Genomic DNA, 25,968 nt, shown 5'->3' with positions numbered 1-25,968 from the left:
TAATTTGGAGGTTATTATCGTTTTTACGTTTACTTGGTCCAATATTTATTTTGTCATTGGTCATTAAGAGTCAAAATTAAGAGTTTGGTAGTAAATTGTAAACGTGAAAGAAAAAGTGAGGTTAAAAAGTGGTAAACTGTGTTTTTAAATTTCTTTCAAGCTCAGTTTGAATTGAATAAGGTAAGATTAGTTATATATAAATTGAGCCTGTATGTTTACATTTTATGTCACGTTTTCTTATAGTTATTATTACTAGTTCAAAGTATCTCTATGGCATCTTTAACATATTTATCAACAAAAAATACACTTTTGCGTCTGCAAACTTGGTCCAAATATAAATGTTGGTATAGCGAAACTCTACCAAAATTTAATATTAGAATTCTTAATAAAGTCGGTCTGAAAAAGATGGACAAAAAGATTTTAAAGAAATCATCAAAGAAACAAGATAATTCAAAGGAAGTTGAAGGAAAATTAGAATCTGTAAATAACCGTCGAAAAAATGAATTGGGAATTCAAATGCTTTCCAAGGCAATCTATGATCAGGTGTTTTTAGACGGGCCTGGTCCTACTTGCGGTAACGAACTTTTAAAGAATATTAAGAAAGAATTATCTAAGCACAATATGAGTAGTGATGACATAGATTTTTTACCTGATGTAGATTTTAAATTGCCTCCACTACAAGGTAATAATATAGAGGAGCATTTTTTAAATATTGGAGAACAATTAGTGAAGCCGTATAAAAATATCATAATGGAACTTTTGGAAAAGGTTCCTCAAAAACCTGATACTTGGTTGATGAAGGAAGGTTGGACCAGATATGAGCCAGGCAAAACACCCGTTAGAGTTGATTATCCCTTGGAGGATGCAATAGTTTTTGATGTTGAAGTTTGCGTTACTGTAGGTAAATTACCCACTGTTGCCACAGCGGTATCGAACAAAGCGTGGTACGGCTGGGTCAGTTCTACCCTCATCGATGGTAGTTCCAGACCACATACTTCACATCAGTATCAAATTTCTAGTTTAATACCACTGGAAAGTACAAACTCGGAAAATGGATTTCAATTAAATGAGCGTCATTTAAAAAGTAAAATTGTCATCGGTCATAATGTCTCATATGATAGAGCGAGGATTAAGGAGCAATATTGGTTAAACCGAACAGGTACCCGGTTTTTAGATACAATGAGCCTTCATATTTGCGTAAGCGGCTTAACAAGTTACCAAAGAGCGATTATGAAATCATCCAATACTGACGAGTATAGCGATGAGGTAAATTTGTGGAAAAATTACAGTTCCCTCAATAATTTACGTGATGTTTATCGTTTATATTGTGGTAAAGAAATTAGTAAAGAGACGAGAAATATTTTTGTGGAGGGGAATATAACGGACATTCAAAACGACTTCCAAAACGTGATGGATTACTGTTCTAATGACGTCCTGGCGACCTATGAAATACTTCAGAAACTATATCCCCTGTTCCTGAAAAGGTTTCCCCATCCGGTGACTTTAGCCGGCATGATGGAGCTTGGCACGGCCTATTTGCCGTTGAATCAAAATTGGAACAGGTATATATCGGAGTCGGAACAGTCGTTCGAAGACTTGGAAAACGAGAGCAAAATTCTTCTCGCCAGAAGGGCAGATCAGGCCTGCCAGCTGATGCACGACGAGCAATACAAAAAGGACGTCTGGCTTTGGAATGAAGATTGGGATGTTAAGCATCTGAAGCTCAAACAGAGCGCAACTTCGAGCAAGAAGAAACTTGCGCTGCTTGATTTTATCGGAGACACGACCGAAACAGACGAAGACAATGATGATTATGTAGATGACCAAATGATTTACCTGGAAAGAAAGTTCAGGAAGTTATGGAAGACCAAAGAGAATTTACCGAAAGTCAGACCACTTCTTCCAGGATATCCCAACTGGTCAGTAAACCGAGCTTATTGTCTTGTCGTTATTTAATCGATAATTTGTTCTAAGGTACACGAAACTCTGTACAAAACCAGATTCTACACCCGACTGGATACCGGGTCCCCATTTATTGAGTACCTCGATGAAGATAACACCGGTCCTGTTGTCTTTAACGTGGGAGGGTTATCCTTTATATCACCGGAAGAAAAAAGGTTGGGGGTTTTTGGTTCCATTTTCCGACGATATCGACTACGAGAGGAAGCTTCCCCTGAGGGAATTGTTGGAGAAGTGCCCCGTTTTGACAGGTAAAGCTGGTATAGTGGAGAACGTGAACGATAACGTGAATATTTCGAAGAGCGTCGACGAAAACTTGATGAGAAAGGAGTTCTACTCCCGAGTGAAGAAGGATCAAACCGGTGGTTTATATAAAGGTGTCTATACAGAGAGAAACAAATTTCTGGTCGTTATTTATGATGTTTCCTTTAGGCACTGGCATTTGGTGCGGTATAGAGATAGAGGGATGTTGTTGGTTCTTCAAGCTGCCGCACAAAGACGGCGCGGCGTGTAATGTCGGGAATCCGTTGGCGAAAGATTTCCTCAACAAATTCTCCGAGAACGTGCTGGCCGGCGATACGGAGAGCGCCGAGGAGATACTGACGATCGCCAGGAAACTGTCGTACTGGAGGAACAACAGGGATCGGATACTGGATCAGATGATCGTGTGGTTGCCTCAGGAGGGTCTCCCTGCCGGTCTCAGAGTTGAAGGTACGTGCCGGTATCTACGAGTTCTTTCATTATAATGGGCAGGGGAAAAAGTAATTTCGTTTTTTTTCTTCATGGTTGTCAAGGCGAACTTATGCATATCTATTTTAAAACGCCGATTAATGATGTATTTTGCTGCTGACGCTTGATGCTTTTTCGTACAACTTCTAAGTTTGCTGCGCTAAAAGCTGAACACAAACTTCTTCAACGTCTTCAAGAGCAATATTTCACTTTTCTTATTGACCAATTCTGGCCGTTGTTTTAAATAACATTAATTATTGATGCCGGCTTGTTGGGCGCAGTGGTAAAGGCGACAGGACGGTCCTCTTACTGTTTCTATAGTCGCGGGTTCGAATCATGCGGGGGATGGTCGTAAATTTATATGTGTGACTGTTTAATATTTGTGATTGACCTTAGGCAATAGTGTAAAATCCGACAAGGAAAATGATCCGTGGTTCGGAGCCTACGTTAAACGGTAGGTCCAGTCCAGATAATCCTAGTTGGCAAAACGGAATTATACAAAAAAAATTGACAGTAGAGACCCAAATTATAGTTATTCGGTTTCGTTTGCGGCACTCTAACCAGAACCGCGATGGAGCACCGCACACACTGTTATCGCACGTAATCCATTTTTCATCACCTGTAATTATTCATTTCAAAAATGGCTTTATTTGAACGGTGATTCACAAAAGGAAATTCGGTCATTTAAATATTTCACTGTTATCTACGTTATTTTTGGTATCCGGTCCTATGTAAATGGTTCAAAATGATGTTAAAGCAGTGTCTCGAGATGAGATAGGCCTAATTTCTGGAACCTCTATTTTCAAAGCGCAGTAGCTTTTGACTGAGCAAACGAATGACGCTATCTTGATGTCTAAATCGTCTGAGCTGTCATCTTTCAAACCCACTATATTGTTATACATATATGGAATTTTAAAGTCATCTGTTAGGAAAAACTGAAGATACTTTTTCCCTAACCGATTATTTTCCGGTAGGATGGTCTTTCGGCGCCATAATACCGCAGGTGGTCGTTTGCGGTACTCTAACAAGAAGAGCGATGGAGCCCACCTGGATGACGGCGTCGAACGCTCACAGCGAGAGGATTGGCAGTGAGCTGAAGGCCATGGTTCAGGCCCCTCCCGGTTACAGTATCGTGGGGGCAGATGTCGACTCTCAGGAACTGTGGATAGCCAGTATATTGGGTAGGCACGGTCAAGGGGGTGTAACTTCTATAGGAAGCTTTGGGGAAATGTTGTTTCCCCCAGTTCAATCTATTGATTGAACTGGACAAAAAAATTTCCCCAGTGTTGCCTATATATCGAAACAAGGTCCTAGTTCTGGAGAATTCCCGCATAATCACAAGAATTTGAGTCTGCAACGTTGCCAGTTGTTGAAAATTATAAGTATATTTGAAGAATATAATATAAATAGAATAAATTTTCTTGAATTCACAAGTTAACGTTAACAAGTTTAATCATAGTTATTTAACCTTTTATAAACATATTCAATTTTGAAAGGAAAAAGAGAAAATAAAACAACATGTAGGGAAACAAATATAATCTATTTATTAATATAAAAATTACTTAATATTATATCTTTCATGGCACTAAAATATAAGGGCAGATACTCTGAAACTAAGATTGTGACCTATATAATATACGTCCTGTATTTTTGAACTCATTTGGTTATGCTTCAACAATTGTAGCGTCACTTTTATGTTTTGTACCTGTGGAACTTAATTGGTTTGCTTGCTGAATATTATATGAATCTTTATGAGCCAATAAATCTAGTATTTTCAAATTGCCACTACTTAAATTAGCTCGGGTTTCATCCAATATAACGTCCAGTGAAATTTTAGCAGCTACTTTGGTTGCAATTGTATTTTTATCTAATTTTAGTAACTTTCACCTCTTGCCCTTTGATACACTCTTGTGAATTCCTGTTTTTTTGACCAAAATGGGAACGCCCAACCTTTTTAGTGCTGTAGATTGACTATATGATCAACGAATTATGATTCTGATAAATAATAATTAACATAAAGGACATCGAGTCTTATTTACCTGTATTTTTACTTTCGCAGGGTCAACTATGACTAAAATATAGAATTGAATACAATTTGCAAAGTTAAAATTGAACGGATACGCAGTTGGATGGAATGTCCTCATATGTCTGTTCAGATTAAAAGTGTTATAATACCTCTTTTGACAATATTCACAAATCGATGATTTATCCATTACTGCCTGCCGTTTATAATCAAAATATGAATGGTACAAGAACAAATAAACTATAAATGACAACATTCTTAACCTTACAATGCAGAGTTTCTACCAGTATCAGGGCCAGATCCAAAACGGCCGTTGTAATACGTTGGATTCTATCTCTCGATGGCAACGTCGCAAAATCAGGCGGAAATTTTAAGTTTACCGAATAACGGTTGGGATTCTCCAGATGTAGCCGCTATTTACGTCGAATTTCGATCTTTTCAATGGGCACGGTACCGTTTGTTCAAATACCGACCCGGTATAAAGACAGACCTTGTTCTAGGTGACGCGGATTACGCGAAAAGTCACGGAGCCACGCCCTTCGGCTGGATGACCCTGTCGGGATCAAAGGCCAAACAGACGGACATGCACAGCGTCACCGCCAAGGCCGTGGGAATATCCAGGGACCACGCGAAAGTGATCAACTACGCTCGGATCTACGGGGCCGGCCAGCAGTTCGCCGAGCGTCTCCTAAAACAATTCAATCCGTCGATGAGTGAGTCGGAGGCGCGGAGCAAGGCCGTCAAGATGTTCGCCCTGACCAAGGGCCAGAGGATCTACCGTCTGAAGCCGGAATTCGAGAACGATTTCCCGGTCCAGACCTACGTGAAGTGGCAGGCGTTCCAGTTGGCCAAGGCCAGCGGTAAGACGATCGATCAGATGTTCCATAAGTCCCGATGGGTGGGGGGTACGGAGTCGGCCATGTTCAACCGACTGGAAGAGATCGCCAATAGCCCGGCGCCGGTTACGCCTTTCTTAAATTGTCGACTCACCCGTGCCCTGGAACCCCAAACGCAACAAAACGACGACCAGTTCTTGACGACCAGGGTGAACTGGGTGGTGCAATCCGGAGCCGTGGATTTCTTGCATTTGATGCTGGTGTGCATGAAATGGATCATGGGAGACCACGTTCGGTTTTGCATAAGTTTCCACGACGAAGTCCGGTATCTGGTACCCGAGAAATACAAGTACAAGGCCGCCCTGGCTCTGCACGTGTCCAATCTCCTCACCAGAAGCTTTTTCGTCCACAAACTCGGACTCCGGGATCTTCCGCAGTCCGTCGCGTTTTTCTCGAGCGTCGAAGTAGATCACGTACTCAGGAAGGAATGCGACAATGATTGTCGCACGCCCAGCAACCCTCACGGGCTCGAGAAGGGCTACAACATTAAATTCGGCGAAGGTCTCGATATATATCAAGCCATTTTGAAAGCCAACGGCCAGTCATCAGATTGGTTCAGTGACACGTTATCGCAGAACGCTAAAAAAGATGAACGTAGAGATTCTTAAGGACAAAATGTTGTTTTATTGAATTTGTAACTCCTTTTTTATACCTGGATATAAGTTAACTTACTTTGTTCGGAATAATCATTTAATTTTATGTCAAAAAAATATAGTCAGCTTTCATTTTTCAAAGCAAAATAAACAGTTGAAGACGTATTGTTTTGTTACGTTTGTTTATTTTATTTTCACAGCGAAAGTTAAATTTTAGTTATTGCTCTTTTGTTTCATAATTTTTTGACAGTGACTGAATTTTATAATTATAAACTATGGCGATCATAATATCATCTGGATATCGAACGTTTGAAGCCAACGGCCACTCACCAGGTTGGTTCAGTGACACCTTATCGCAGAACGCTAAAAAAAGATGAACGTAGAGATTCTTAAGGACAAAATGTCGTTTTATTGAATTTGTAACTCCTTTTTTATACCTGGATATAAGTTAACTTACTTTGTTCGGAATAATCATTTAATTTTATGTTAAAAAAATATAATCAGCTTTCATTTTTTAAGGCAAAATAAACAGTTGAAGACGTATTGTTTTGTTACTTTTGTTTATTTTATTTTGACAGCGAAAGTTAAATTTTAGTTATTGCTCTATTGTTTCATTATTTTTTGACAGTGACTGAATTTTATAATTATAAACTATGTCGATCGTAATACCATCTGGATATTGAAGGTTTGAAGCCAACGGCCACTCACCAGGTTGGTTCAGTGATACCTTATCGCAGAACGCTAAAAAAGATGAACATAGAGATTCTTAAGAACAAAATGTTATTTTATTCAATTTGTAACACTTTTTTATACCTGAATATAATTTAATTTATTGTTTGAATTAAACAGTTCACAAAATATCGTTGCCCTTTTTTGGCATCAAATTAAGTAATTAAAAAAAAGTAATATTTTCTAGATGTATCTTAGCCTTGATCCAGCTTATTTTCAGTTTCAAAACCATAAATTAATAGATAACGTAACTAATAAGATACACGGTTTAGTTACTTAAATTGAGATTTAATAAAGGTTAGTTTATCCTGACAGTGACAGATGTCGTTTGTTTGTTCATTGATGTCAATTCCGTGGTTTTTTCTTTGTTCTCTTAAGGTTTAATGAAAGTAGGGTTAGGTTATCTTGAAAATGACAGATGTCATTTATTTAGCACGGTTTCATGTCAATTCCATTATTGGGTATTATTTTAGTCCTGATAGTGTCCGATATTTTGAAAGTTTTGTATAGACCGTCGTCGAATGGGAAGCTGACTCCAGTTCCTATACATTTCGTCGTGGAAATATTAGTGTCTAGAGATTTATCGGAGAGATACAATCCGCAGTTCTCGCAGGACGTCATTTCGACGCTGATAATTTTGTCGAAGCAGTGTATATTGCAGTCTTTACAGTCTTGAATCTGCGCTGTCGAGGTATGTCTTAACAGGACAGTGACTTTCTTGCAGAGCTCGACTTTGATGGAGTTTATGATATTTTCTATGACTATAGTACAATCCTCGCAGTTTGAAATCGATATGCACTCGTCCTTCCTAGCCGTATTCAACACCAGGTCTTTGTGATTACCTTTTTGGTTTTGTATCAACCATTTCTCGTCTTTTTTCTCGAATACTTTGGACGTAGTATCCGGTCCCGTTGCAAATACATGCAGGATGTTCTGTATTGTTTCACCTCTGTTGATATCCTCCAATAAAACCTGATGTTGATGAGTTTTCTGCACCGCCGGCACATCTCCCAGAACGGAATGCACAGGAATAGACGCACTACCATACCACACTATTCCATTTTTGCAATTCGTCTTGATATACGTCGAGAAATCATCGTATACTTGGTTCCAGCTCTTCAACCACTCCAGATGTATTAATCCCAGCGAGTCAGCCTCGCTCTGTGCCTTCTGCTGGTAAAACTGCACGTACTTGTTGAGCTTGGCGATGAATTTTTCGATATCAATTTCGCGCACCCACTCGAATATCTTAATGCTCTTGCAGATCAGCGTGATCTGAAATATGTAATCGCTGGCCTTGGCTTCGAACGTCTTGATCTTCTCTATTTCCTGGAAGAGCGGATCGGTTAAGTACTGTTCCGACAGAGGGCTGGCCGGTTTTTTGTATTTGTTGAAACCGTGAAACAGGTCTAGCATTATCTTGAAAGCATTGTCTACGACGACGCTCTGCTCGTATATGGTTCCTCCTATGATTTCCGAGTGTTTGAGGTAGTTTTGAAAGGCCTCGGCATAGATATAGTTCGGTGAATTTTTCGTATTGGCACTCATAATTTTGATCGAAACACAAAAAAGGGATCTGTCACTACGATGACGTTTGACTTTATTTCTTTAGGTTATAATCAACACGGAAAATCCGCTTCAGGTTGATTTATAATTTGTTATGCGTTGCCATGGTAACCTTTGTTATGCGTTGCCATGGTAACCGTTGTTATGGCTGAAATTATGATAACTATTAAGATTTAATTATTTTGAAGGATCAATTCGAACTAAATCACTTCTTAATCTTATTAAATTATATTATATATTTTGCATGTATATATAATCAAATTATATCTTGACAAATTATAATATTTTTTGACTTGCTATTTTAACCCATTTGTTCTCAAACATATCAAATATTGAGATGTCAAGTTATAAAAAGTGATTATATTGGTTTGTGAAAAAATAATGGTGAGTTAATTCCGTACAGATAGTTGCAATTATTTAATCAATCAATAATTTTCTCGGTAAATGTATGTATGTTTTAAACTGATATCATAGATGACTTTGACAAATGACATGCACTAAGTTTGATGATTTATTTCAATAAAGTACATAATTCAGTTAGTTTCAGAATGACAAGACATAAGTCATATATCACTATTTTAACTTTCTCAGTGATATGACGAAATACTACTCCCTGTAATGATAAAATTGAAAGTAACGTAAAATTTGAAAAGAACATTATGATCTAGTAATGGATTTGTTGAAAGTTGACATGAGGAATAAGTTTAACAACCGGCTTTGACGCTAGAACACTTGATCTATTTGAATAATATGTATGAAGTTTGATATTTTGTTTCAGAATGTCGCAGGTTGCCAAATCTAAGCAAATCATTCTGGACCGAAACGATTTCGACCTACCGACCGAAGAACAGCAAATAGTGAGATTAGTTAATGCCCGCGGTAGTAACCTCTGTGAAATTGAAGACTCTGAAGGTGCTAATTACCTAGTCTCAATGCCAACTAAATTCCGCAAGAACGTGTGGATAAAGCGGGGTGACTATCTCTTGATCGAACCTATAAAGGAAGGCGATAAAGTAAAGGGAGAAATTGTGAAGATACTCGTTCCCGAACACATCAAATATTTCAAACAAGAGAATGTGTGGCCCGCAAGGTTTTCTAATGAAGAGAAGACAAGACCTCAGGAGATTCCTTCATCATCATCAGATAGCAGTGATACAGATACATCCAATGAAAGCAGCTCAGAAGATAGTGATGACGAAGAGGAAAGTGATTATTCTACCAGTGTAAAAAATTAACAATTTTACAAGTTACTGTTTATATAGATTATATTTATATGTGATGACATTTTGTTAAGGTGGAATAAATAATATACCAAGTATATTTAATACAATATATTTAATATAATTTGTATGGAGTTTTTCTAAAGATACTAAAATCAGGTTTCTAATTATTGATCATTTTCAAAATCTGCAGGATTTTTTCTCATCGTCCTTTGATGCTCTTTTTCTACCTGATCATATATGACATATCCAAGACCCAGTGCTACAATATCAAATATTGTTAACTGTTAGTAATAAAGATCAAGCAACCATAACACTTACGTGGAACCATATAGGGTACATTCTCCAATGTTCTCCTCAAAGTGTTTGGGAATCCATGTGAAACAATACCTTTGAAGCCCTTCAATTCATATGGAGAAAGTCTGTAAGTAATGATACGTCTCAATTTGTATAAATGACCAAATCCGTGACCTCCCATGATTCTATGAACAAAATTATTATATAATATAACCTATAGCTTATTGTTCAGTTAACTAAATTAAAATAACGACTTTTTAATGAAATTTGATAAAACTTACTCTAATAAATATTTAATAAAAAGTTACAATAATTATAACAAATAATTGCGATGTATAAAGAAAAAACAACTATTATGCCTCAACAGAGATGGATTGCTTAATATGTATCTTCTTCTTAAGTTTGATACGAAAAAAAATCGATAAAATTCAGTTACTCAGCAAACATAATTTTCTTGTCGAGAAAATTAATGATACTCGCAATATATCTCATAAATTAACTAAATATTTTTTATTTAATATATATTTATATTAATATTATTGGGCCAAAGCAGAAATATTAAAAGAAGAACGAATGAACCTAACCTTTTTTATTGTCATGTTTGAAGTATACGAGAGCGATATTGTGTAAAAATTATGGAATTTAATATCATTAAAGAATCTTTCACATGTATATCATGTCGAGTTGTCTTTAAAGAGCCGGAAATTCAGAGACTGCATTATAAATCTGATTGGCATCGGTAAAGTATATGTGAATTAACATCACTATTGTTTTATTGGGTTATCGGTGTTTTTCGACGACAGGTATAATTTGAAACGTAAAGTAGCTGAACTGCCACCTGTAACGAGCGAGGAGTTTCAACGAAGAGTGCACAATCAACGAAATGAGGACGAGATATCAAAACAAAACCACAATGTCTATTGTCAGGCATGTAAAAAGAACTTTGGCAATGAGAAAGCTTACAACAATCATTTGAATTCTAAAAAGCACAAGGATAACGAGAGAAATGTGGTAGAAGATGTAAAAACAAACAACAAAACAAATTCATCTCACAATAATGATGAAGCAATGTCTGTCGATTCAGAAGTGGAGGAGTTGGACTCCGATGAGTGGCTTGATGATGTTGAAAACCCAATAGATAACAATGATTGTTTATTTTGTTTGGAGCATAGTAACAGTTTTATAAAAAATCTAGAGCACATGACTATAAAACATTCCTTTTTCATACCAGATATTGAGTACTGTACAGATGTTGAAGGTTTACTAAGATATCTGGGTGAGAAAGTATCAGAAGGTTATTAATATCCATGATGTTTTTGCGAGTTCTCATTATGTTTTGTTTCAGGTTTCATGTGTCTTTGGTGCAATGAGAAAGGACGGACATTTCACTCAGCTGATGCAGCTAGAAGGCATATGATGGATAAAGGACATTGTAAGATGATTCATGAAGGACTGGCATTGGCTGAATATGCTATTTTTTATGATTACTCAAGTTCATATCCAGATAATGAGGGTGAAGATGCAAACCCAGATCAAGAGGTACATTTTTTAACTAACGTTGGGAACTAACGAATAAAAATAGTCAATAGTCAAAAATGTAGTGGAATGGAAATAGTAATTACTATTTCAGTCAAATGCAAGCTTTGAATGTTTTTTTCCATTTGTAACATAAGGTGGAGGTTTCATTCGATAGTAAAAAGTAGTTGATAGTCATTTTTGTTTGACAGTTCCCAACACTATTTTTAACTATCTTAATATAATTTAATAATGGGTTTTGATTCTAGGTAATGATTAATGAAATTGATGGCTCAGAGTATCAGTTGGTCTTACCTTCTGGAGTCACTGTTGGTCACAGAAGCCTCATGAGATATTATAAACAAAGCATCAACCCCAACAGGGCGGTGGTTGTATCAAATAAAGGCGATAAAAAACTTCATAAAGTCCTGGCTAGTTACAGGGCACTGGGTTGGACAGCCACTGATCAAGATGCAGCGGCAAAGTTAGTATTCTTTGTACATTTTCCTTCTCAAACTCAAACTTGACCTTCTTGACTTGCAGGAAAGCGAGGGATATTCATTATATGAAAAGAATGCAGTCCAGGTATATGATGAAGCTGGGACAGAAAAATAACAAGCTGCAAAAACATTTCAGACAACAAGTCAACTTTTAAATTATTGTTTTGTATTATACATCCAAGATTATTATATAAATATGGTTAATAAAGCCTGGTGTCAAAATACTGTGTACTTATTGTTTTGTTCTTTGCCCAAGTGAGTTCCTATTTAAATAAGAATTGTTGTCATGATTGGCTTAAATTGTTGTTTGCCTTTTAAATAATGTTAAGGCTTCATTGCTATAGTTGAGGCTCTACAACATACACTGCAGATTTTAACTAATTTTTTTACTGACACTAGTGGAAGTATTGTCATAATTTGACAAATGAAGGGAATAGTGACAGTTATTAAAAAATGGATAAAAAATATGGGTTTATTTAGTTGTAATTATTCTTCTATTAAAGCAGCAAAATTCATAGGTACAGGAATAGCCTTAGCGATAGAAGTAAGAAATTTTATGTTTTTAATAGTCTTTTTAAAGCATATATTTTTTTTAGGTCATTATTGTTACCTGTATAATTTATACTGGTATTGTTTCTTCACGTGTAGACATGTTACGCGCTTCTATTTATATAACTAGTTTGTTAACTACAGGGGTAGTACTAGGGTTAATGACTTATTTGATATTTATAGTAAGCGGTTTTTCGTTTTGTTTTTCTAAACTGAATGATTTATGAATACTCTCTTATCATGTTTAACCGTTAATATAATTAAAAAAACGCACAGGTGTAATATTTAATTTAAAAAATGAAAAAGCCTACTAAGCATATTGAAATACTAAAAAATAATAAAGAACTGCATTCAACTACATTAATTATGATAATTCATTGTTAACATTTTTTTACAGAAGAATTTATTTAAGAACTGGTTTTCAGACTTTGGTTTCTTCCTTTATGTACTTTGCGTGTTGTTGATGTTTGTCTGTACATTAACAACAAGCGAGAAAAAGGACGTATTCCAGCTAATAGTTAACGGATTAGTTTTGGGTGAGTATCATGATGCGCCCTTGCCTGTAATAAAACAATTGAATGGAGATATCAACGTCTAAACGACACGTGTCGAATATCGAACAAGGTGTGATTTACGCATTTTTATAGTTCTGTTAGCTACGTATACAAGATGTCTTTCTTGGTATCACACGATCTACATGGAATATTTGAATGAAGAACGTGAAAAGTATTTAGAATCCTTGCCGATGTCTACTACAAAAAGAGGTATCTATGAGGCAAACAGTGATTTAATCAGAGTTCGTAAATAATTATTTTAGGTCAGTGTGTTATTATACCGTTAAGAGTAACTAGAAGTAAGAGTAACGTGAATTATAAATCAAGTAAACCAGGAACGTCGAAAGCTTGATGTCTGAGGGCTTTCTTGGTTTAGTAACGTACGAGAAAATAAATGAATACTTAAAACATGTTTTTGTTTTAATCCTGTTTGTCACAGGTGCATTTAGATAAAAATAAATATTAAATATTAGCATTTTAACGCAAAAAAATCAATGTTGCTTAATATTATTTAATTTTTATCAAATTGATAGCTTTTTTATAGCTATGTATTAGTGATTTCCTTTGTATGGTACTTTTTGTGTTGATATACTTATATTTTGTCTTGCGGCTTATTTTTCTTGTTCTTCACGAGCTACCCTCGTACAAGGGCTATTTACATCCGAGTTCCAGGCGTCCAGATTCCTGGCGTCTGTACGCGACGTCGACGCTTGGTCTCAGCGTCTTTCTTTTCTTATTTTCGGTCCGTTTTCTATGTTCACAAACGGCGTAAGTTTACAAGCCTACTTATAAATGAAATATAACACATAACAAGTGAATATCGACGTTCGGTTTAGTGACAAATATTCGAAATGGTCGCGAGAAAATTAAATTTACGATTTTTCATCAGTTTGAAAACATGGGCAATGATAATGGCTTTAACTAATCTGGTAAGTACATAATTTTATGGGGTAAATTGTCATTATATTGCACAGAGAGTTCAGAAAACACTTCTTAATTTTTTTTAAATATAATTCAGTTGTTCGTGATATTTACAGGAGTCTTTCTTTTATAGGCCCTGGGTATTGGAATCTTGATAGGTGGTGGTGTATGGCTGAATAAAAATCACGTCGAGGAAACATTTCACACGTATTTTGCCGTTGGTGTCGGCGTGGGGATCTTGAATTTACTATCTGGCACGGTTCTGATTGTTGCAATAGTTCAAGTAAGTAACGAGTTTTTTTTTCCGTAGTGGTAGAACTTCGAATCGATTTCAGAACTCGCGTAAATTAAGTTTGATGCCAAATAGTTTTTTTTATTCTCAGTTACTTTTTTACCATTTTGTTGATATCATAGTGTCTAGCTAATATCTTAAAAAGTAGTCACTCCAAGCCTACTTGTTTACGTACCCAGTTAAATGTAAATATCAAAAAACAAATAACATGAAACAACCTATAACTTTGCTATTTATTGATGAAATACATTTCCAGAATTTGTCAGTGTTGTAATGTCATCAATATTTCCGTACCACCAGGTGTACCGGATAGTCATTACCGATTATAGAAAAAACTACATAATTTTCAAGAAAAACAAAAAAATATATTTATTCAGACTATTGGCTGTTTGATTCTATATATCTTGTCCAGAAAAAAACTGTTTGTCCTTTGAGCAAAATCATTCATAGAGTACTTAACGCATACTTAAGCCTAGAGATAAAAACCGGCGTGACTTTCTGGTACGCCTGATACTATGTTAACTGAGCAGAGATATCATAATATTTTTTCTGTGATCTGTTAAATTACTTTTTAAGACTCTAGAAATGTTATTGTTTTATTATTTCAGGGCAAAGACAAATGGGTCTTACTCTACATCCTCTTAGAGTTCATCATAGCCTTTGTTCTTACCATATTTTCAGCTATGAACGTGTATAACGAATTCTCAATAGTGTTGTTTGGGCTGTTATGTCTCTGTCGTAAGTATATAATTATATAATTATGTTTTCTGACGCCGTGTATACTAAATCATTTTCAGCTATTCTCTGGATCGGCTTGTGCAATGTCTACGCTTTCTACGTCGAGCTTTATAACTACAACAACAGTTCTGTGCTAGCTGGCGTTGAAGAAATCGCCTGCAACCTACGTACGAATCCTCTGGTGTCATTCCCCGAAAAATCCTTGGATACCACCACTGTCTAAGATGAGCTCATGTCCAATATCCTTTTTTATATTGCTTTTTTTTGCTGTTAGTATTTGATAGAGAATGAAAAACACTCGATATAAAAACGTTTTAACTTGTTCTCGGTTATTAATTATGTACATGAATCAAATAAATATGTTGTATTGGTCATCGCTGCCTTAATTTGTCTTTGTCGTTGTTTTGACACCTATAACAGATTTGTTGGCGTAAAATTATTTAGTCCTACGGCAAAAATGCCCGATGTTACATACGCGAGAGTCTGATTCTGGAGAATCATGGCATTTGCACGAAGATTTAAACTTGCAACGTTGCCAGTTCTTGCAAATTATTCGTATGTTTAAAGAATAAAATACTAATATAAAAAACTATTTTAAATTTAGGAATTTTACGAAATTCACGAAATAAATATAAAGGAAATATGACCCTCGAGTTAAAATATTTGGTACATTTTTCATCTATAATGTCAAAAATGTAATACGAAGAACCCCTTATAAACATCTCTTATTCTAAATTGATTTTGAAAAGAAAAAAGAGAAACTGAAGCAATATATAATTATTTATCAATATATAAACATCATAATAACAATACAAAATTGTAGTTCTTGTAAATTATTTGTATACTTGAAGAATATACAATATTTGTAATACTTGAAAGTACCAAAAAAGTCTTTATAAATATTTACCAAAATAGGAGCCCTCAACTTTAAATGTCAATGTCGCAAAATCAGGTTACAAGAAGTTTACCGAATACCAGTTATGATTCTTCAAAAATAGTCACTACTGTTACATACAATTTTACAAATACTTGTTGCACTGTCCCTTATTTGGCACACTGGAGTGCATGTTAAATTGAAAAAGCTTTTGCTCCATACGCACTTTCAACTGCTGAAATCATACCTCACAGATAGACATTTTATTGTCAAACAGGGTGACGAATACACTGACCTACACCCAATATATTCGGGTATTCCGCAAGGCAGTGTTCTTGGCCCATTGCTACATCTATTGTATACAGCTGACCTACCGACCTCAAGAAACACTACTGTTGCAGGATATGCTGATCAGATAGCGGTTTTATCATCACACGAGGATCCAATATCAGCCACAAGAAACCTCTAACTTCACCTTAACAAAGTCGAATTGCGGTTGAAAACGTGGTGTAACAAAGCAAATGAGACACAATTTACCCATGTAATATTCACCCTTTGTAGAAGAACATGTCCTACAGTAAAATTGAATAATCATGAACTTCCGCAAGCAGATAACGTTAAATACATGGAAAAAACATATAGTGACAAAATGCAAACAACCCTTGGGGGATACAACTAGCAAATCTAACATAGCTATCCTCCAGAGGTTCCAGAATAAAGTGTTGCGAGTCATCGTCGATGCCCCATATTACGACTCCAACAACCAGATTCACCGCGATATCCCCATTGAACCCATAATGAGTGTGATTCGAAACTACCATACGAACTGATTAATAGACACATACAGTGAGATTTAATAAGTTAGGATAGTCAGGATAGTTATATTATATAACGAAAATCATATAATAAAAAAAAAGAATGTTTTACAAAATTGTACAAAAAAAATTAAATATTACGAAAATTTTGGTAGATATATATGTTCGTGTCGAATCTGTTATGAAATATAATAAATATAACAGATAATTTAACAGCTGTCATGATTTATTAATCGAATGATCTTCATGGAAAACTAAATAAGTCGATATGTAGACCAAGTACCAATTCAATATTTATATATTGAAATAAAAATATCAAATAATATACTGTTTTATATTGTTTTTCTTGGTGTTAGTACACATCATTTGACCAATTCGTATGTTTTACTGGTCGTCTTACCTTTTTTAATATCTGCAATTGATAAAAAATATACGGGGATGACTACAGCTGATAACACTTTCTATGTTATCGAAATATCTTATCTTTTATTCGATTTTGTGATATTGTCGTATGCGTGTCCTTATTTATACGAACACTCGAAAACTAAATGATTACTGCAGTTTATTTTGTTAAAGGTACGCCAAACATTTTTCTTTATGATATTCTCACGTATGATTCCCTTCAAATTTATATTACAACCAGGAAGTTTAGTCAGGTTCCAACCGTTTAAGATGTTAATAGGATTTAATCGTCTCAAAACAGCTGTAACGAAGATCAAATGGGACTGTCTATACGTGTTTGCTTTCCTGCATTTGGTAACTATAAAAGTTAACATCAAAATTATAATTAAACTGATACAAATTTCATTTATTCCAGTCCATGACCATATTGGGCATTTATACCACGATTAAAGATATGATAGATGAAGAATTCCCCGTGTCTACGTACGAAATTTTGTATGTTGTTGGACATTTTATTCTTCATTTCTTGTTAATCGGTTGTCTCATTGCAGGACAGAGATATGTAAGTGATAACAGATAATTCCTAATTTGTCCAGAAAATTCCGTACATATGGCAACGTTGCTTGGCTTAGTCAAAATTTACCGCTGTTAATCTAACCGTTCGAGCGTTAATAATAATTTATACAGCGCTATCTATAATTTAAATTTGATACATTCAATGTATATTGACTTGTAATGTAATTTGACAGATATATTATTAATTGAAGACCACTAAAGTAGTGAATATATATTTTTGTATGGTTCAGATATATTATCTCTTGGTTCAATCTGACACATATTTGACACGTAAAACTAACAATATATTAATTCTTTTTGTTTCTAGGAAAAACCTGTATTTCTTCTACTCTGGCTTGTAGTCAATTTTATGTTCTTTTCAATGTTGACTTTAAGCTTTTTTAAAAGTTTAAACGCCCCGATAAATAGGACTAAAAAAATCTTTCTTTTTAATGTAACAGCTTTGGGTAAGTAATTTTGGCGTAGTGTGTTGATTTATGCAGTACTATAATTGTTTTTAGGGGTTTTATGGACATTTTGGGTCGTTATCCTAAGGAGATATCGGTATTTTCGAAACAAACCGGTGTATATTGATCTCAATTTGCAAGATATAAAAACATATTGAGGTTATGTGGATTAAAAAAGTTTCTCTGGTATTATAGGTTATGTAGTCTTTCTAAAGTCAAATCATTTTGACTGAAGACATTTAATTTTGATTGACAGATAGCTGAAGTCATTTTGGATTACTAACGACTTTTATGGATTTCTTGTATAATTCTTTATGTAAAAAATTGCGTTTTATTATTTTGAACCTTCGAAGTTCTGAACGTTCAAACCAAAAATACTAATGGTGATTTGATTAATGTAAAAAGAAGTTTAGGTTAGTTACCAAGAGAGCCATGACTAAATTAATGAATGATTTCCAAGAATGCGATATCGATGTCGGTACGTTTGGAATATTCAAACACATGTTATTTAATGTTTAGGCCCGTTATCTCGATTCGAATTTTTATGGAAGCCAAAACATATAATAAAAAAAATCGAACCGATCTGGACTATAGTTCAAATGGTTATTTATAAAAAGAGATTGCCGATATTTTTGGTACAAATTTCATCATTTTCACTATGTGGTTGTCTTGCGAGTTGCTCAAGGATACGTACGTATACAACCAGCGCGATAAAAGGCTTCTTTCGAATTTGTTATTTTGGCTAAGTGGAATTTTGTTCGCATTATCAAAGGCTATGACACCCAAGAGGAATGTATATATGCAACGTGCAATGTAATCCGCTGTTTATTTTTAGAAAATTTAATTGTAATGTCATGATAATATAAAATTATTTCTTTGTTATTGTTATACACAAGGATTTACCTAAAAATGAAAAATGCTCTAACCTTTTAGTTTTATTTTGATATTATTTCTTGTATATATGATTTATTAAAATATACTCTAGACACATTCTTGAAAAATAAAAAGAGGAACAGTTACTACTTAACCTTAATAATATTAAAGTATATTAGATTTAACTATTTTTGTAAAATTTGTTCATTATGTATTTAATAGTAAAACAATAAATTGTAATATAGTAAAAACATAAAATTATTTGTATATTATTGTCATACACAAAGATTTACCCTAAAAAGAAAAATGCCCTAACCTTTTAATTATATTGACGTTATTTCTTGTATATATGATTTATTAAAATATACTCTAGTAATTTTTTTAACAAATAAAAAGAAGAAGAATGTACCAATTATCCTTAATAGATTATTTAGTAATTATTGTTGTAGAATTTGTTAATTATTTATTTAATAGTCAGAAAAACTATTGATACTGTCAAAGTAAATTGAAAATTGTCCGTTTTTAGAAATGTATCATTGATTTTTTGAATATTTTTATAGTGTCATTTATTTTATTGCTTATTTTCTAGCAATGTATAGCGATGTAAGTATAAACAGTTTTTTCGCTATTTGAAGAAGATGTACATCTTAACCTAACATATACATTACAAATCCTAACTTCATTTAACATTAAATGGTAAACATAAATTTTGATACATTATGCTTTGACATAAAATGACATTAATTATCTAGATGAATATAGGCAGATGATATAACAAATGATATCATTGTACTCCTTCTATTACTATAGAAAAATATCGTAAGGTTATTTAATACTAAAATATTATGTTAAGAGTCAATTTTAAGCTATGAGTTAACGAAGAAAACATTTTCTTATTATTGGTGGATGAAGATTTAAGTCCTAACCTCATTTAATATTAAAATGTGACAAGCGTTAATTTTGAGACATTATATATTGAAATATACTGTATACGAATTGAACATGTAATTTAAATGACACCGTTATATTGTTAACCTCACACTGGAAGTAATTTTAATAATATAATGTCAAAATTTAACTAAAGAACGCTAAAAATGAACGACAAACGACATTATTTATCACTAAACCATAACGTTATGGCTAATATTAGCCACAAAGATCAATTGTGTCTATTTATAGCTGTCGTACTAATTGCCCTAAGGAAAAATAAACTTTTTTTCCGAAAATGCGCGGGCACGATAAGGCCGACATAAAGAGTCTAATGTCTCGCGATAGTCTGATTGGTCAGAGATGCCTTTCTAAAAATATCGCGGCATGTTGCTGACTTCTTCGCCGATGGCCGAGGGAACCAACGACCTCGCAAACTCATTAAAATTGTTTTTGTTGTATTCGAGCGGTGCCGTGTGGTTGGAAGCTAGGTGCGCAGTGCCTGTATCACGGGTTATTCATCTGCGACTATATATATATATATATATATATATATATATATATATATATATATATATATATATATATATATATATATATATATATATATATGGGTGATATGTATTTATGAGCATCAGGAAAGATAATTTGCTTTTAACCGGCGATGTATTAAGGTCATATCTCGATGACTACATGAAAAATTTAATGTTGCCAAGCCTGAATCTCGTCTCAGAGTCGATTTTAACATCTTCGATCCATAGGCGTTCGATTTGTACGAGGGTGTCGCAATTTGTTTCGGTTACATCGTAATTTTAAGGTTAGGTACTCTGTTTCAGCATTTTTTCATCTTAAAATAGTCATTAGACCCCCAACATTAGCTCAAAACAATCTTAATCTAAATTAGGTTTAATAAAGCTTTGTGGTAAAAAGTTGACATTTTTAAAAGTTTGAAAAATCTTGGTATATACAGGAAACTAATATCTTAGACACTAATGTTAATTTCAATGTCTGACATATTGATTACTTAGGTAAGGAGAATTAGATTCTAACCTAAATTAATATCGAAATGGCGGTGATTTGTTTTCTGAATCGGTGCAATATATTTATAGTGAAAATAAATATGAACTAACTAATGATTTATTAGTTTTAGACATTGTAATGCTTGTATAATGATTACATATTTTGGAAATATTAATATCGAACAGTAAATAAAAATTATCACTTGAATAAACAACTATATCAAAAGTTCAATTAAGGTTGTTTCATTTTTATTGTTAGATATGTTATAATTGTCCAGCTTTTGTGTAAAAATATAGTTATTAGAAGAAGAATTAAATTGTAACCTAACATTTAAAGTTTGTTACTGGATTATTAACAATTTATGAGTTTTTGGGTATGGGAATTAGTTATTTATTATTGAAATAATAATATGGTGCCATTTATGTTTTATATCTTACTATCGTGATTAATATTTATTCCAAAAAATTAAGTTTGATAAACATTAGAAATATAGTTCATATTAACGTTTATGGAAGATGTTTTAACCTATTTTAATATCATTTTTTATTAATATAGTTATAGAACAATATATACAATAAAAATCTCTTTTTTTTTAAGTTGTTAGTGCCAATAAAAACATTATATTGGACAAAACGTTGAAAGATAATAAGTAATAATGTTCGAGAAAGAAGAAGCAGATGTATAAACTTAAATTTTTGTTAAAATATATTTTGATATTTGTGGAACGTAAAATAATGGTAAGGTAATGTTAATTTTCATGATAACATAAGTTAATTATTGATAGTTTACATATAGTATAGATTTTTTTTATTTTTAGTAACAATAATGAATATAAAAAGTTTACATAAACCGTTAAATAATTTAACGGATATTGAGCATGAATATTACATTGAGATATACAGCAAAAATAAAATTAGAATAAATAAAATTAAGGATTTATTAGTTTGAGACATTGAAAAATAACTTATCTTTAGTTTTAACCTTGTTGGTATAATAAAAAATAATAAATAAGATAATTTATTGGAACTTTATTAGTAAAGACGTTTAAAAGATTGAAGAAGGTTTTAATCTAAATTCTTGTTAAAATATGTTAGAATATAATCTGAATTGTGATAATATATAGGCAAACTAATAGACACCATAAGTTACGTCTTAGTGGCTGATATATAGCCTACTCAATGTTATTTTGTGTAGACATATGTCATCTAAATTTGTGACGTCAAAACGTCGCGATGTTGCCACATCAACTCTGAGTTTTAGTTCAATTGGACTTGGATATACAACAAAATTCTAATCTAAATAAAATAATTAAACAAAAATGTTATCAAATATAATTTATTTTAACATTATAGTACATCTAAAAACTACAGTTAATTCTACAGCCACAATAGTTTATAGGTTAGAGTTATAACCTTTTATCACTATTGCTTTCAAAACAGCCCGACGGAATCTGGAAATTGCACTAACAAATATGCAAAAACAATTAGATGCACTACAACTCCTAATAAAAAACCAAAACACATACAATCCAACTAGCATTCCCGTAGTGAACCAGTGCACTGAAAACAAATTGCCTGTAAACTATGAAACAGACGAGGAAGAATTGCAAAAAGAAGTAGGCTGGATAACAGTTAAAAGAAATAAGAAACGAAAAGCAAACTACACACCTGAAGCTTCACCACAACAACCAAAAACCATTAAAGCACAAGAATTGAATAAAGAAATAAAAGTGCCGAGACCACCTCCAATTATAGTAAGTAATGTCACAGACTTTGACTTGCTATATGAAACAATGAAAACAAATAATATACTATTTAGAGCAACAACATTAAACAATGGACAAATCAAATTAAACGCCGAATGTCGTAAAACTTTTACGAAAATTGCTGAGTGCTTGGAATTCCTAAAATTACAATGGCACTCGTATGAAGATAAGCAAACCAGAGACATTAAAGTAATGGCAAGAGGGCTTCCACCGACAGCTAAAACTACTAAAATAGTGGAAGAGTTAATAAAAAATGGACTTAAATGTACTGACGTCACAAATATCCTGAAAAAAGAACGAAATAAAAATAACAATGGAGAAATAGTTGTCCAGAAGAAGCCTTTACCACTGTTTATGTTATCATTCCAACATAACACGGACATAAAAGCAATTTATGAAATTAAACAAATTCTAGGAGTCGAAGTAAAAATAGAACCTCTTAGAAAGGCAAATCTTGTGCCACAGTGCAAGAGATGCCAATTACATGGACACACACAAAAATTCTGTAAAAGGGAACCAAGGTGTGTAAAATGCTCAGGAAAACACATCACGGGAGAATGCAAAAAACCCAAAGGAACAAAAGCGAAATGTGCGAATTGCAATGAAGCGCATCCAGCAAGCTACAGAGGATGCGTAGTTGCGAAAACATTCCAAGAGAGAAGAAATAAAATCAGTCAGGCTAAAGAGCAAAAAACAGTGACTCAAAATAAACAACCAAAAATGTACAACGAAATCAACGATGAAATGACCTATGCTCAAAGCATAAACCAAACCGCTCAAAAAGAAACAAAAAAAGAAGACGTTACAACCAACGAACTGCTATTGAAACTTATAGCAAAGCTGGACAACCAGGAAAAGATTATTGAATCGTTTTCTGAAAGATTACTTAAACTCGAAAACAATAGGGCGGTGGCCTCAAGAACTAAAAATGGCAAGTAAAGACATCCGCATCGCAATTTGGAATGCTAATGGGATTCAGAAACATCACGCTGACCTACAAGTATTCCTAGAATTGCAAAAAATAGATATTTGCTTAATATCTGAAACCCATTTGACAAAGGAATCCTTTATTAAATTTAGAGGTTATTACTTTTACCACACCATTCATCCAGCTAACACAGCAAGAGGAGGAAGTGCAATAATAATAAAAAATAATATATGCCATCATCAAGAACCCGGACTCAGTTTAGCAGAAAATCAGGTAACGGCAGTAACTGTTATATCTAGCAAATACAGGGTTACATTAGCTTCCATATATAGCCCTCCAAGATACAACCAAAAAAAAGAAAATTACTTGAATGTTCTAAACAACCTAGGAGAAAAATTTATAATCGGTGGTGATTTCAATGCTAAAAATACAAGATGGGGATCTAGAATGACGACAACTAAAGGTAATGAATTACATAAAGCAGCTGCTGAGCTAGGGTGCAGTTACATGTCGACAGGAAAACCAACTTATTGGCCTACCGATCCAGAGAAAACTCCAGACCTGTTAGACTTCTTTATAGCTAGAAACATAACCACTAACTACATGGAAGTTGAAGAAAATTTTGACTTAAGTTCAGATCACACACCTGTGATTTTGACGCTGAGTGAAAACATTATAAGAAAACAACAAAATCCAACATTAACCAACAAGAGGACAGACTGGGAAGGATTTGTTGAAGAAATAAACAATCGAATTCAACTAAATGTTCCCCTTAAGACAGAAGACCAATTAAATTATGAAACCGAAAAATTCGTTGCAGACATCCAACAGGCTGCTTGGAATAACACTCCAGAAATTAAAACTTCAACCAAAGGAATAAATTACCCGAAAGAAATCAAGGAAATGGTAGCTGAAAAACGAAAACTACGGAAAAAATGGCAGCAAAATAGAACACCTGAAAATAAGAATATCTTAAACAACATAACACAAAGGTTGAAGAGGGAAATTTTGGAAATTAAAAACAATTCCATAAATAACTATCTACGAAATTTAACAGATGACAAGAACACAGACTACTCGCTCTGGAAAGCCACTAAATACCTAAAACGATCCTGTCTACATAGTCCTCCGATAAGAAACATGCATGGAAGTTGGGCACGCAGCAACCTGGAGAAAGCAGAAGCATTCGCTGACCATTTAGAGAAAACTTTCAAACCAAACGAAAGTGAAATTGAACATACTTTACCGGACATAGACGGCGAAAATTCGACAATTCAATTAACAACTCCGAAAGAAGTCACCAACGTTATTAAAACTAACATCAAGCCAAATAAATCACCAGGCTATGATTTAATAACAGGGCAATTGCTGCACAATCTGCCAAGAAAGGGTATTATAAAGCTCACTAACTTAATCAATGCAGCATTTCGACTGAAATATGTCCCAGACGTTTGGAAAATGGCTGAAATAATAATGGTTCCAAAACCTGGAAAATCACCAAATGATATAAAAGCTTATCGACCTATCTCACTGTTACCGATGATAGCTAAGGTATTTGAAAAGCTCCTCTTGAAAAGATTAAAACCAATTATAGAGAGAAAAAACCTAATACCAACACACCAGTTTGGGTTTATTACCAAACATTCAACGATTGATCAAGTGCATAGAATAACAGATGTTATTGAAAAAGCCTATGAAGATAATAAAGTATGCTCAGCTGTATTCTTAGATGTAGCACAAGCTTTCGACAAGGTATGGCACAAAGGCCTCGTCCATAAGCTACAGAAAATATTACCGAAGCAACACACCGAACTATTAAAATCTTACATCACAGCCAGAATGTTTAGAGTGAAACAAGAGGAAGCTTACTCTACAATAAAAGAAGCTAAAGCAGGTGTACCACAAGGAAGTGTACTGGGGCCAATTCTGTACCTACTTTATACATGTGATATACCACAAATCGAAAACATTACAATGGCTACATTTGCTGATGATACTGCTATTCTTGCTGTCGGAAACAATAGCGAAGAAGCAACCCGAAACCTACAACAGGCTACTGACGCTATAAATAAATGGACCCAAATCTGGAAAATACAAATTAACCAAAACAAATCTGTGCATGTTCAATTCACCTATAAACAGGCCGCGCTTACACCATTGACCATAAACCACACTGTCATACCATACAGCAATAATGCTAAGTATCTCGGAATGACACTTGATGCAAAACTACGGTGGAAGGAACATGTCAAAAAGAAAAG

General features: G+C 34.0%; 6 protein-coding genes and 1 long non-coding RNA gene across 11 annotated transcripts; 6 read left to right on the top strand and 1 right to left on the bottom strand.

The window, feature by feature from the left end:
• Window positions 1-29: 29 nt before the first annotated feature.
• On the top strand, window positions 30-6,743 carry tam (DNA polymerase gamma, catalytic subunit tam). The gene is made up of 6 exons (XM_076418071.1): window positions 30-180; window positions 244-1,919; window positions 1,975-2,336; window positions 2,392-2,670; window positions 3,663-3,869; window positions 5,212-6,743. The coding sequence occupies exons 2-6, from the start codon at window positions 271-273 to the stop codon at window positions 6,213-6,215; spliced, it is 3,501 nt and encodes a 1,166-aa protein (XP_076274186.1). The 5' UTR covers window positions 30-180; window positions 244-270; the 3' UTR covers window positions 6,216-6,743.
• On the top strand, window positions 5,460-9,843 carry LOC143205087 (putative RNA-binding protein EIF1AD). Of its 4 annotated transcripts, none has more exons than XM_076418161.1 (2): window positions 5,460-5,571; window positions 9,274-9,843. In XM_076418161.1, exon 2 carries the CDS (start codon window positions 9,275-9,277, stop codon window positions 9,728-9,730), a length of 456 nt encoding a protein of 151 aa, XP_076274276.1. In that variant the 5' UTR covers window positions 5,460-5,571; window position 9,274; the 3' UTR covers window positions 9,731-9,843. The 4 variants fall into 4 exon arrangements, with proteins under 4 accessions (XP_076274276.1, XP_076274275.1, XP_076274278.1 ...); XM_076418160.1 differs by lacking the exon at window positions 5,460-5,571 and adding an exon at window positions 7,497-7,620; XM_076418163.1 differs by lacking the exon at window positions 5,460-5,571 and adding an exon at window positions 8,817-8,879.
• On the bottom strand, window positions 9,812-10,431 carry UQCR-Q (Ubiquinol-cytochrome c reductase ubiquinone-binding protein). The gene is made up of 3 exons (XM_076418168.1): window positions 10,294-10,431; window positions 10,037-10,197; window positions 9,812-9,977 (listed from the first exon to the last, which is right to left on the bottom strand). Exons 2-3 carry the CDS (start codon window positions 10,191-10,193, stop codon window positions 9,883-9,885), a joined length of 252 nt encoding a protein of 83 aa, XP_076274283.1. The 5' UTR covers window positions 10,194-10,197; window positions 10,294-10,431; the 3' UTR covers window positions 9,812-9,882.
• Window positions 10,432-10,592: 161 nt separating this feature from the next.
• On the top strand, window positions 10,593-12,253 carry LOC143205079 (cytoplasmic 60S subunit biogenesis factor ZNF622). Its single transcript, XM_076418144.1, has 5 exons — window positions 10,593-10,751; window positions 10,816-11,306; window positions 11,358-11,551; window positions 11,797-12,011; window positions 12,071-12,253. The coding sequence occupies exons 1-5, from the start codon at window positions 10,648-10,650 to the stop codon at window positions 12,180-12,182; spliced, it is 1,116 nt and encodes a 371-aa protein (XP_076274259.1). The 5' UTR covers window positions 10,593-10,647; the 3' UTR covers window positions 12,183-12,253.
• A 676-nt stretch (window positions 12,254-12,929) lies between these two features.
• Window positions 12,930-13,594, top strand: LOC143205091 (uncharacterized). Its single transcript, XR_013007760.1, has 3 exons — window positions 12,930-13,112; window positions 13,224-13,340; window positions 13,394-13,594. It is a non-coding gene; the product is annotated as an uncharacterized LOC143205091 (long non-coding RNA).
• Window positions 13,595-13,845: 251 nt separating this feature from the next.
• LOC143205086 (uncharacterized) lies at window positions 13,846-15,467 on the top strand. The gene is made up of 4 exons (XM_076418159.1): window positions 13,846-14,059; window positions 14,185-14,334; window positions 14,952-15,081; window positions 15,141-15,467. Exons 1-4 carry the CDS (start codon window positions 13,982-13,984, stop codon window positions 15,302-15,304), a joined length of 522 nt encoding a protein of 173 aa, XP_076274274.1. The 5' UTR covers window positions 13,846-13,981; the 3' UTR covers window positions 15,305-15,467.
• A 1,750-nt stretch (window positions 15,468-17,217) lies between these two features.
• Window positions 17,218-19,325, top strand: LOC143205085 (uncharacterized). 2 transcript variants are annotated; one of them, XM_076418157.1, is made up of 5 exons: window positions 17,218-17,346; window positions 17,414-17,526; window positions 17,588-17,734; window positions 18,056-18,194; window positions 18,249-19,325. In XM_076418157.1, exons 1-5 carry the CDS (start codon window positions 17,319-17,321, stop codon window positions 18,350-18,352), a joined length of 531 nt encoding a protein of 176 aa, XP_076274272.1. In that variant the 5' UTR covers window positions 17,218-17,318; the 3' UTR covers window positions 18,353-19,325. The 2 variants fall into 2 exon arrangements, with proteins under 2 accessions (XP_076274272.1, XP_076274271.1); XM_076418156.1 differs by having other exon boundaries at window positions 17,264-17,526.
• The last annotated feature ends 6,643 nt before the right edge of the window (window positions 19,326-25,968 follow it).

The sequence above is a fragment of the Rhynchophorus ferrugineus genome, unplaced genomic scaffold (genome assembly GCF_030347505.1).
Source record: "Rhynchophorus ferrugineus isolate W39M unplaced genomic scaffold, kcgeb_rfMv2 rfM11, whole genome shotgun sequence".
NCBI classification, from domain to species: domain Eukaryota; kingdom Metazoa; phylum Arthropoda; class Insecta; order Coleoptera; family Curculionidae; genus Rhynchophorus; species Rhynchophorus ferrugineus.
This window is presented reverse-complemented; position numbering and strand designations above follow the sequence as displayed.

Coding starts and splice junctions, on each gene's coding strand:
- tam (XM_076418071.1), top strand. CDS start 271: ATGGCATCTTTAACATATTTATCAACAAAAAATACACTTTTGCGTCTG. Junction 1,920..1,974: donor CTTCCAGGATATCCCAACTG/GTCAGTAAACCG, acceptor ATTTGTTCTAAG/GTACACGAAACTCTGTACAA. Junction 2,671..3,662: donor TGCCGGTCTCAGAGTTGAAG/GTACGTGCCGGT, acceptor ATTTTCCGGTAG/GATGGTCTTTCGGCGCCATA.
- LOC143205087 (XM_076418161.1), top strand. CDS start 9,275: ATGTCGCAGGTTGCCAAATCTAAGCAAATCATTCTGGACCGAAACGAT.
- UQCR-Q (XM_076418168.1), bottom strand. CDS start 10,193: ATGGGAGGTCACGGATTTGGTCATTTATACAAATTGAGACGTATCATT. Junction 9,978..10,036: donor TGTACCCTATATGGTTCCAC/GTAAGTGTTATG, acceptor TTGATATTGTAG/CACTGGGTCTTGGATATGTC.
- LOC143205079 (XM_076418144.1), top strand. CDS start 10,648: ATGGAATTTAATATCATTAAAGAATCTTTCACATGTATATCATGTCGA. Junction 11,552..11,796: donor ATGCAAACCCAGATCAAGAG/GTACATTTTTTA, acceptor TTTTGATTCTAG/GTAATGATTAATGAAATTGA. Junction 12,012..12,070: donor GATCAAGATGCAGCGGCAAA/GTTAGTATTCTT, acceptor CTTGACTTGCAG/GAAAGCGAGGGATATTCATT.
- LOC143205086 (XM_076418159.1), top strand. CDS start 13,982: ATGGTCGCGAGAAAATTAAATTTACGATTTTTCATCAGTTTGAAAACA. Junction 14,060..14,184: donor TAATGGCTTTAACTAATCTG/GTAAGTACATAA, acceptor TTTCTTTTATAG/GCCCTGGGTATTGGAATCTT. Junction 15,082..15,140: donor TGGGCTGTTATGTCTCTGTC/GTAAGTATATAA, acceptor AATCATTTTCAG/CTATTCTCTGGATCGGCTTG.
- LOC143205085 (XM_076418156.1), top strand. CDS start 17,368: ATGATATTCTCACGTATGATTCCCTTCAAATTTATATTACAACCAGGA. Junction 17,527..17,587: donor TGTTTGCTTTCCTGCATTTG/GTAACTATAAAA, acceptor CATTTATTCCAG/TCCATGACCATATTGGGCAT. Junction 18,195..18,248: donor TTTTAATGTAACAGCTTTGG/GTAAGTAATTTT, acceptor AATTGTTTTTAG/GGGTTTTATGGACATTTTGG.